At 51.9% G+C, this 11,006-nt stretch overlaps 3 protein-coding genes across 3 annotated transcripts; 1 reads left to right on the top strand and 2 right to left on the bottom strand.

Moving 5' to 3' along the window:
* Positions 1–743: 743 nt before the first annotated feature.
* Positions 744–5,947, bottom strand: N7508_005847 (transcriptional regulator SIN3; the record flags this gene model as incomplete). The annotated part of the gene is made up of 4 exons (XM_058463913.1): positions 744–3,689; positions 3,749–5,625; positions 5,720–5,784; positions 5,847–5,947. The coding sequence occupies 4 exons, from the start codon at positions 5,945–5,947 to the stop codon at positions 744–746; spliced, it is 4,989 nt and encodes a 1,662-aa protein (XP_058320391.1).
* A 919-nt stretch (positions 5,948–6,866) lies between these two features.
* On the bottom strand, positions 6,867–8,548 carry N7508_005846 (protein phosphatase 2A regulatory subunit CDC55; the record flags this gene model as incomplete). The annotated part of the gene is made up of 6 exons (XM_058463912.1): positions 6,867–6,890; positions 6,937–7,499; positions 7,547–8,195; positions 8,248–8,345; positions 8,418–8,458; positions 8,505–8,548. 6 exons carry the CDS (start codon positions 8,546–8,548, stop codon positions 6,867–6,869), a joined length of 1,419 nt encoding a protein of 472 aa, XP_058320390.1.
* A 1,197-nt stretch (positions 8,549–9,745) lies between these two features.
* Positions 9,746–10,915, top strand: N7508_005845 (uncharacterized protein; the record flags this gene model as incomplete). The annotated part of the gene is made up of 1 exon (XM_058463911.1): positions 9,746–10,915. One exon carries the CDS (start codon positions 9,746–9,748, stop codon positions 10,913–10,915), a length of 1,170 nt encoding a protein of 389 aa, XP_058320389.1.
* Positions 10,916–11,006: the final 91 nt, after the last annotated feature.

Raw genomic sequence — 11,006 nt, 5'->3', positions numbered from 1 at the left:
AATTGTGGGGTGTCAACAACACCTCAAAAGGTGAACTATCCCTGTTTACCTGGCTATCTACAGAGCTAGACACAATATTTGTAGCAATCTTGAAATTATTGAGAGCCAGAAATGGACTGTCATTACCCTAAAGCGCATGAATTCGTCATCATGCACGGTACAGTACTTTTTGAATAGATGATCGTCATTCCGATAGTGTCCTGCAATAACCCTTGTCTTTGAGCTTCGAAATCAGGATACTCAAAGATAAGCAGGGGTTTGTTTACAGCGAATAGCCCGCTGGAACTATTCCCTATTATTATCGTCATGTAAGCTTTCCAGAACAGATCGTACCTCTGCATTGACTTCATACCTCAACTTACCCTGAAACCTATCCCAAGGTTGTTTATCTTGAGAGCAAAACAACCTACATTGACCACATGTCTACAATCAGCAGAGTGAAGATTAAAACAGCCCAGCCATCGAAGCCATTCCATTGACTAAGAGAAAGAAATCAACTAAAGGAAATAGAAAGAAAGATACAAATACAACATATGAGAAAAGCAGACCGTAGCAACATCATCTCGCAATTTCCTCGTAGTAGACGCCGCCCACACAAAAAAATAAATAGAATGCACATCAAGATCAAGCCTCGCAAGGCACAAGGGGGAAGAATTCCATAGCACACGGTAAGAAAAGACAACAGAACTGCAAAGAAACTGAAACTGGAACTAAACCCCATCGATATGTTACACAATTCACGCTTAGGCCTCAGTTTCAGCTGAGGGTTCGGCGGGCTCGGCATCTGTCATTTCTGTGTCGCCTTCTGCTAGCTTCTGGAGTTGCGGGGCTTCAGAGGGAGCAGTTGGAGCCGCGGCGTCAATATCGTTGGAAGCTGCACCGGTACCAGAGCCAGTCTCAGCATCGGCGTTGGCGTTGGCATTGCCGTTGGTGTTGGCGTTGAGATCAATGGCATCGCCATTGCCATTGTCATCGGCCTTCTCCTTCTGAGAGATATCACCCTTGGCGGGAAGCTCGGAACTAGACGGTCCAGGGCTATCAGAAAGAGTGCCGTCAATCCAAGAGCGGAAGCGCTGGTTGGATTGATCGACGTTATCCTTGCTGAGATTGCGAGCCCAAGAGGGGTTATTAATGAACTTCTCGACGAAGCGATCATGGCGTTTCTCGCGGATGGCTGATTTCTCCTTTGCAGCCTCGTCGAGCTGGGTCTTGATGGCGTCGGCGTCGGCATCCTTCTCTGGGATTGGGGCGTTGGATCGCCAGAACCAGTCGTAGCTTGGGGGCTGGTACAGCATCGTGTAGTTGTTGGCGCAAATGCGAATAATTAGGCCATCGTGATGCTGGAGGTTTCGGTAGTAGCGGTCGTACTCTTCTTCCTCCTCCAGTTTTGAGGGAAGATTGCGCTTCATGAAGGGCATGTTCATTTTGGAGAATTGGACGCCTTCTGTTGGGTCACGCATTGAGTAGGCCGTGACGTAGTAGGACCAGCGTTCTTCCGCGGTGAGTTCTTCGTTGTCCAGGGTTGCTTCTTCGCTGGTCATTACTTGGACCGTGACGCGGCGGTCGGTAGGGTGCTGGAGGTGGTCAGCGTTTCCTCTGATAATAAGGGTAGGTGGTTGACTTACGTAGGTGATGCGGTAAATATCGCCATCCTTGACCAGACGCTCAACTTGCTTGCGGTACTGAATTTCTTGGTGGTGAGTTGTCTCATCCTTCTCGCGTTCCCTGAAGAACAGGTTGGCAATGTCCGAGCTGCGGTCCCGAGAATCGCCGGTGAAGATGGACGCCACAAACTTGGCGATGGACGAGAAGATGCGCTCCAGGTTATAGAGCAGGAATCCGCTCTGCATGTAAAAGCGACGCAGAGTCTCCTCTAGGTGAATCTGGTCGATGTCACCTTTGATGACCTCCTCGCACATGCGCACAATCTGCTTGTAAAGATTGGCCTTGGGATCAACGTCATAGAAGAAATCACTGGGGAATCGGTCCATCAAGCAAAGATCGTGGGCAGGCTTGGGCACAAGACCACGGCGAACTTGCTCGCGAGCCTCGCCCTCCTGCTGCTTGATGCGATGGAGACGCGAATATAGGATCTCAAAGGTACGCAAGAAGCAGAGAATATTGAGGTTGGAGTACATGTGGTGTTCCCTCTTCTTGTGCTTCTCGTTCAAGGTGTATTCACGCTCGAGGTTGAAGTTGCCCTGGCCGGGGTGCTCCATCCATCTGAGCTCAGCGACGTCAAAGTTCTCCTCGTTCTCAGAAACAGCAGAGGAAGCCCGGACAACGGGTGTCTCGTCATGGTTGGTAATGCCATCTTCCTTGTTGGGCTTCTCAGTTCCACGGTCAAGAGCCTCACGCAGGAGATCCAGCTTCTGCGTGTTGACCACCTTGCGGCTGCCACTCGAGGCATCATCATTCGCATAATCCTCGTCATCCACGATAGCAATGGAGATTTCATCAATGTACTGGTGGAAGATCTCACGGTCAAGGCCAAAGAATATAGGAATGAAGTCCTTGACAAAGTTGATGAGTCGTGAAGGCTCAGCACCAAAGCCATTAGTGCTGCGATCAAAGTACAAGAGCAGCAGGAAGACAGTGTCCAAGAGGACCTCCGTGTCATCAAACTTGAACTCAGCCTGGTACTTCGGAGGTGTCCATCCGCTCTTGCGAAGGGACTGACCATCTTCAAACTTGGTTTGCAGATCTTGCTGGATGTTCTTGGCAACAAATAGCTTCTTGTCAGTCTGTTTAGTGGCAATGGCCTGGTGGTCAAGACTGCGCCAGTATGCACGCTGCATCTGCTCGCGCCACACCTTGTCCCATTCACGCTGGCAGGCCTTCCACTCCTCAAGCTTCTGCTTCAAGCGGTAAAGGACAATGGGGAGAACGTGGCATGGACGTTGGAACATGTCTTGGATGACCTTCTCGCCGCGTTGACGGTCATAAATCTTCTTGATGACTCGCTGGTAGATGGCCTCACTTTGACCACCAAGACCAAGAGGCAGCTTGAACGAAGCACGTTCCACCTCACTCATGTGGAGGAACTGCTGGCAGATCGGTTCAATCAGCTGGATGGTACGGACGCAGGCCTCGATGTGGTGATCGTAGTCATGGCGGTCTTCTTCAATGCGGTGCAATGCATCTTCGTACTGGTTCTTGCGGTGAGCAACGAATCCAGAATCCTCAGATGCCCAAGTAGGATGCGAAGCCCAGTCATCATTGAGAACGCTGGCGCAAAGCGGGTCACGGCCAGAGCAGGGCTTCTGGCGTTCACGCTTAGGAAGCAGACGATAACTCGGTCCCAAAGACCGGCAGTGAGCCAAGTTGACAACGCCTGATTCGGTGTTCGGCTTGGGGTCGATTGTCTTGTCCTCGGGCTCTTCGGCACTCATAAAGCGCCTGAACCAACTCATAAGCTCGGCGTTAGAACCAATGTACCCTTCGGCCCTCTTGACCAAGACGTGGCGGTCAAGAAGATCAGTGGTGTAGAGGTTGCAGAGTTTCAAGAAATCACTGAAGACGACTTTGTTGGCAATGAACTTCTTCACACGGTCAAAGAAGGCGATTTCTTCTTGGCTTGGAGTCATCGACACTGAAGGAGGAATTGGTTCGGGTAGAGCAGGAATCAAGGTGGGCGAGACGTTTGCCATTTCAGAAATGGAGGGTTTGCCATGGTGGTATTTGGTTCTCTGTGACAAAGTTAGTACTGGTGATGGCAAATTGGGAAGTAATTTCAAGTAAAACTTACCTTGCTGACATTGCCAAACTGTCCATTCTGGCCAACTCTGCCTGACTCTGACAAGCGAGCAGCTTCAACGCCGGCAGGTCCAGAGATCGAAGAGCCAACACCCCCTCCTGGGCCGCCACGTCGCTTCTTATTCTCCTTCGGGTCCTTGACATTGAATTGGCCAAGAGGAGGCATCTTCACATCGCGATTGGGAGTCTGGGAGGCAAAGCCACCAGGCTCACCTCGAAGGTTGCTGAGAGGAGCTTGTTCTTCGGCCTGGCGTTGTGCGGCAACTTGTTTGGCGTGCGCGGCGGATTCAGGGAGGAACTGCTTGAAGTCCTCCAAGAGATCAGGGGCAGTGTTGAACAACTGAGTGACCTGTCCATAGACATCCTGGATGGGCTTCGACTCCCGCTGGTATGTCTGAAGTATTTCAAGAAACTGCTTGTATATCTCCGGCGCGCTAGAAAAGCGGTTCTTTATCTTGTTGACGTAGCTAATGGCATGGTTGAACTCTACAGGGCCACGCTTGTTCAAGTCTTGAGCACCCTGAAGCATGCCAGTTCCGACACCAGCCAAGCTGTTCATGGGCTGAGTAAGGCTGTTGGTCTGACCGGCAGCCGAGACTCCCAGGAGAGAAGATCTACCAAGACCAGCAGAGGCTGCTGAAGCAGCGCCCTGAAGCTGAGCCACACCGCGGTGATCCTGCTGGTGAGACATAACTGAAGCAGCTTGTTGCTCCTGCTGAGTCGGGTAGCCGTAGTGATGGTCCTGGGCTGGGCCCTGGCCATCCGGGTACATGCCTGGTCCCATCATTCTTGAGCCAGGAGAGTAAGATCCAGAGACGCCTTGATCTTGCTGAGTCTGTTGCCAGCCGGGGCGCGACTGGTCACGGTAGAAGTCGGACTGCCCATGCACGTCGCTGGCAGGCCGGGGGTTGGTGGTAGTCTCGAAGGGACGTCCAGCGCGAGGCATACTGAGTGTGTTTGTGCCTGATGGCGTGGTGACGCGAATTGCGTCAGGGTTGTCCTCGGTACCACACTCGATACGGTATCCCGGGGGCAGAAAAGTGTTGAATCCTTGAATAAGAGCAGGATGACCATTGAACAAGGTGGAAACCCGTTGGATCACTCCAGGCGTGTCGATGGCCTGACTCTTGAAGTCTTTCATGATGTCCAAGAAACGGTTGTAAACATCTGGCTGATCGACGAAGCGGACCTTGACCTGATCGAGATAACTGAGTGCGTCATTCAGAATCGGCTGCTGGCCTTGCGCAAGAGCTGCAACATTCCCAGGTATTTGCTGTCCAGAAGCATTGTATCCCATCATAGGCTGTCCTGGGGGTCCACCCGGGTGCTGCATGTACGACCGAGGTGTGCCTTCACCATGCTGCATTTGCGGGCCAAACAAGCCAGCAGCAGACTGAGGTCCACCCTGGTGGCCACCCTGCGGTGTTCCACCCAGAGTTGAAAGGAGACCACCTGGACCATGGATAGAGTTGGGAACTTTGTTGGCCACAGGCTGGTGGAGAGGAATTGAGCCAGTGTGGCTCTGGACGGGGTGGTGCGGTTGATCGCGGCGATCTAGCTGCCGTTCAATCTGTTCACGGTGTTCGCGATCACGCTCGCGTTCGCGTTGCTCACGGTGGGCCATCTCTTCCTGGCGCTGGCGCTCAAGAATCTCCCGCTCTCGTGAATCGCGCTCGCGTTCGCGGTTAAGCTGAGGGGATGCATGTTGCATGGCCTGACCAATTCCAGGGAGTGAATGACCGGTGCTGTGAGAAGGACCGGCGGGGTGCTGTCCGTAGGCTGGGGACTGGTGCGGACCTCCATGGGTCTGGCTGAGTTCTGCCAGACCGGGGAGGGAGTGACCGCCAGACTGGCCGGGGTGGTAAGGACCTGCAGTAGCACGAAAGTTAGCTTATGAGCTTCTCGACCTCGCTCCAGTCCTCGAGAAAGGTATGACGAGCAGGTAGGGTGCAGGTGGGCTAACCAGCTGGGGGAGGAAGAACGGGGCCAGAGGGTTGCGACGCCGGGCCTTGTTGAGACGGATTTTGACTGTTGGACCGAAGCCATCGATTAGTCTCTGATCAACACTTGCAATACGGGTCAATGCATACTTGAACGACCCCAGGGGCCGAGGCTGTTGATTCATCTGGTCCATGCCAGAATGTGACGGTGGCCCACCAGAGGAGTGCCAGTTATCGTTTCCAGAATTCATGATCTATGCATGAACCCCAGTAAAAGGGAAGAGGTGGAAAGCGGAGGGAGGGGAGGAAAGTAATCGAGAGCTGGAGCTGTCTCTAGTCGGCAACGCTCAGGTTGCTCTGGGGTCACAGCATGACCCGAACACTCGAGAGTAGAGAGACGACAGGCTTGCAGAAGTGCAAGAAAGAACCGAAACAGATAGGCAGGAGACACAAACTGGGGTGATGGAATTGCGCGCGACCGATCGCGGGCTCCAGTGGAGGCTTTCCTGGCGCTAACCTATTTGGGCCATGGTCGGACAATGGATTCTCCGGCGATGGCATTTTGATTGGTGGAGAGTGCGTGTCCGCCTTCGTCATCGCCTTTAAAATCCGGCAGAAAAAACCATGACTCGTTGGCCTGAAGAAAGCCTGAAAAGGCGAAGTAGGCTAAGTGGGCTGATTAGGTTTGTTGGCTATTGTTAATCGTATTGATGGTTTGAATGGACATGGAGAATAATTCCGAGTTGGGGGCTGGGAGACTCAAGTGCGCCGGGGACTGGACTCGGAAAGGGGCGCAGACTACGTGTGGACTAGACACTTAGGTACCGAATAGTCAAGTCTACATGCGGTGACTAGATATTATGAAAACGCCTTCAACAGGCACGACATTCTCTATCATGAATAGGCCTGATACAACGCCTTCGACAACCTCGCTACCTCTCTGCATGAAGCAGACAATGGAAAGCAAGGCTGAAACAGAAACTAGGACCTCGTAGTACTCATAAGAGCTCGAGGATATGGGAAAGGAACGTCCTGAGATCATGGAACCGTGGCATGCTGCTATCATTATTTTCTGGTTTTCGTCCTTCGTATCTGCCTGTTCAAGGCCATCAGCCGCCCGATCCAAACCCCAGATGCGCCTGTCCATGAAAAATGATAATGGCATTTCGATTAGAGAGCGGAGAAAACAAAGAGCTGCAGATGTCAGTGCTAGTTCGGTAGTCCAAGTTGAAGAACTCACATTGTTCGTCGCCGCAATGGCAATGCTGTCCTCGAATGGGTGCCAGCTCATGTGCAAGATCTTCTTGTTGAAATCGATCTGGTCGGCATCGGTTTCCTTCTTCATCCGACTGCCGGGGCCAGCAGGGCTTCCGGACCGCGAACCGGCCTTCTTTCCGTTACCCTTGTTCATAGGTGTCGGTACACCAACCTTCTTTGCCTTGAATGCCGACTTGTCCGCCTGTAGCACAATCTCCGTATCCTTCTGTTCTTCTGTAGGGTAAATCATGAAATTGTTGTTGTAACTTCCGGTCATGACGTTATCGGCGTCACCAGAAAAGACCACCTCGAACTTGTCAAAGATGCTGTCGTTCTCGTAGGTGTCGCAGAGGCGGGGGCGGAGGTGCTCGTGGATGGGGATAGTCTTGACTGGCTGTCGCTCCATGTTCACGTCCCAAATCTTCACCGTCAGGTAGTCCCTGGACACGATGTATCGGCCGTCATTGGAGAATCGCACGTCGGAAATGGAGGAAATGATCTCGGAGAAGAAAGAACGGGAGGAGGCATCTTCTTCTTGTTCGAACACTAATCGGTGTTAGTCAACGAAATCAAAGGAAAAGACGAATACATACACTTGGCGTGCTCATCACACAATGCCCGTTGCCGCATATCAGCAAGCTTGATGGTACCCTTGGAGCTGGCGTACATGAACCAGTTACAGCTGACTGGGTGGAATTCGGCCGCTGTGATGACCTCGGTGAGTTCCTCCATGTTTGCCGGCTTGATATCCACAATGTTGAAGCTCTGGTCCTGAATGTTGAGATTCCACAAGTTCACTCGGAGGTCATCACTGCTGATAAAGGTTTCGCCATCACTGTTGACGGAAATGCTATTTATATGATAGGCGTGGGCATTGGCGTATGTTCTCCGTGGAACAGCAGCGACCACGGTATCGTGGTGTGTCAAACGAGGCAACTTGAGAGCCGCGGGGTCCTTGAAGGAGACGCGGGGTGCACGAGGCATACCACCGCCCCCGACCGCGCTCGCCGGAGTGAGTTCATTTGATAGGTTGTTCTCTGCGACCACCTTCAGCGACTTGTCAAAGACCTTCCAAAGCTTTATCGTCTTGTCATTCGTCGAAAGGAGGAAGTGGGATGCATTCTGTCGTCGGCACCATTTAATCTTGTTGATCTTCTCTTCGATCTCTAGCGATTTGAGATAATCAAACTCCGGCTCATGTGACTGGAACTCGGTGTGGAACTTATATTCACAGGTTTTTTTCTGCAATCAATGGTCAGTCAAGGCTGCTGCCGAGTGCTGCCGGGAGTACTACCGTCTCGTTTCGCTCGAACAGCACCACACGTCCACCCTTGTCTCCAGTGGCCAAGTAGTTACCGGTGTGGTCGAATTCGACAGTGGAGATGATGTCCGCTGGCGTGCACATGTCAGTTGATGCACTTGGTGTAAATTGAGCGGTCGAGCGCGAGGGAAGCTGGCAGTTACCTTCTGTAATATCTTCTACATCGCCTTTATCGCCAAAGCATCTAATACGGTCAGCTGCTGAACAGAATTAACATGCATAGCACTCACTGTGTAAACTTCCAGGTGGGTGTGCCTGGATCTCTGTCTACCATTTTCTCGTTCTAGCCCTTGACCGCGCGAGGGCAAGGACAGGAAAAATAGAGTTGGCAAATGCTTCCGAAAGCTCTATCAGGGCAGAGAATCACTCGGGTCGTGCGCGGAAACCGAGAGAAAAGAATGTCCGATGAAATTCGGAGAAAGAAGGTGGCGGTAAGGGAGGGGCAGAGGAGATCGCGAAGTGAAGTCGACGGGTCGAGTGAGTCGACGAAGCTAGCCCGGTGAGGTGGGGACCGCAAAGCTGAAAAAAGATTCTGTGGGGAGGAGAGGCGGGTGAGAAGAAAAGCACACAAAACCAAGACAGAGTGGATGGGGGGAAGCGTACAAGACCGATGAAGGAGGATGAAAAGAGTTGAGGTGAGGAGAGTTGAGGCGGTGGTGGGGAGAGTTCGATACCCTTTCTGCCCACCGTCAAAATGACTACGCACGTCCAGTGAGATGAGTTGAGTTGATGTTAGGTGTGAACTATCTCTGATCTCCAGGTCTCTGGCTGTTCTAGTCAGGCTACTACTACTTTGCTAGGTACCAAACATGACTCTCCACAATGCTGACATCAACACTTAGCGACTGTAACATTGCGCCCCTCGGCCCTACAGCCCGTATCCCACTCTCGACATGAACACCAATTGAATAGACATGTGTTCTGATGAAGGATTGTGTGTTTCTACTTTCTATCTCAGAGATCTAGGTCATCTATAGAGAGTGTGAAGTTGTATGCATGGCATCACAGCCTCTGTCGTCATCTTTGACGCCTAAGCAGATCCCCACGCTTAGCACGGGACATGAGAGTCTGAGCTATTAGCTAGCAGTTATTAGTAGCTATTCTACAATGACCTTCATAGTAGTAGTGTTTTGATGTCTGCTTCACTTGTCGGTGAGCTTATTCGTAATGTGCTGGTCCAGTTTCTCAACTATATGTCCAATGCACCTTAAAACACAATCTCAGATCTCACACTTGATACAGATCACACGACAAAAGCAAAAAATAAAAAAACAAAACTATGTGATATCATTCTAATCCTAGGAAGTGTCTAGTGCAAGTCATCCTTCACATGCTGATATCCGGCTGATTGACCCATTGACCCGAACAAGCCGACAATACCCTTTCTACCCTGGACAATGGCACTACCTTATCCTCCCCCAACAGCTATCCCTATACACCCTCATCCCTTCAAAACCCCTATCAAGCCACCATGACTGAGCCGAACACGCGGGGCAAGACCAAGGACAACGGGACCGACGGCAACTCGGAGACCAACAACGACAATGGAAGCAAAAGCTCCGACCAACCCTCCCTAGCATCCCGCATCCAGTCCTCGGCAACAAATCTAGCGAGAAGCGCCTTTCAACCACCTACGTCAACAGAGCTCTCCCAATCTCTAGCAGCAAGCACCGGCAACAAAGCCGGACAATCCTCCCTCCAACCAACACCCAATACACACAGCGCGAGCCGGGATATCGCAACACAAGGATCAGGATCGGGAGTAGGAGCAGGATCAACAGCAACAAGAACCCAAGCACCAGCCTTCCGAAATGAAACCCACCAGCAAGGCGGGGTCGAGCTACCCCCATTAACAGAAACCGACTTCGAAGAAGCCCTACGACTGGAACAGGGATTAGACCAAGAATCAGGATACGACCAAACTCAAGATCCAAACACAGACCTCCAATCAACCCAAGGCCCCTGGAAAGGAAAACAACGAGCCAGAGACCCAACCCAAACGCAATACGAAACAGCCTGGCAACGCAACTTCCCAGCGACCACCCAATACCAATCGACGCCCTACACACCTGACCCAAATGACGGCTCAGAAGTCCTTTCCCTCCTCACCGATCCATCCTTCGACCCAAATATGGAGACGGATCCAGCCACCCTCCCCGAAACACATCCCTCTCTAGATCGATATGCAGCACCGGCTCCGTTATCAGCCGGTGAAATTGAAGCGATCGAGTCATTTCGACGGGATGTTAGTGGTGGCATGCGTGAAGAGGTAGATCGGGGCGTTCAAGCGGAGATGGCGATGCAGAAAGGGGAGAGTGGGAATGGGAATATATCAGGAACGAGTTTAATACCCGATATCGATACATTCCTCATGGAGAATGACCATGGGGTTGGATCTGGGGTTAGAACCAATTCGGGGAGCTCCCTCCGCGATACAATCGCAACATACCTGCCCGGCGCGACAGACTGGATGGACGTGCAGGAGAGGTATGTTGATGATGTATGGGGATATCTAGAGCCAGTGCTTGAAGCTGCGAAGGAGGAGATTGAGGATGAGAGGGTTGAGGGGAGGGGGCATGAGGATGGGGATGGGCCGGCTGTCAGACGGCTGAAGATGATTTTAGGGCATATGAAGGGGTAGGCTACTTTAAAACTTTACAATTAAGGTGTAGGGGATAGGTGAGAGAAGGATGTTTGTAGAGAGATAGCTCTATGTAGGTCGGTGTTCTACT

Source organism: Penicillium antarcticum (genome assembly GCF_028974205.1).
Source record: "Penicillium antarcticum strain IBT 31339 chromosome Unknown utg000005l_segment0_segment0, whole genome shotgun sequence".
NCBI lineage: Eukaryota > Fungi > Ascomycota > Eurotiomycetes > Eurotiales > Aspergillaceae > Penicillium > Penicillium antarcticum.
This window is presented reverse-complemented; position numbering and strand designations above follow the sequence as displayed.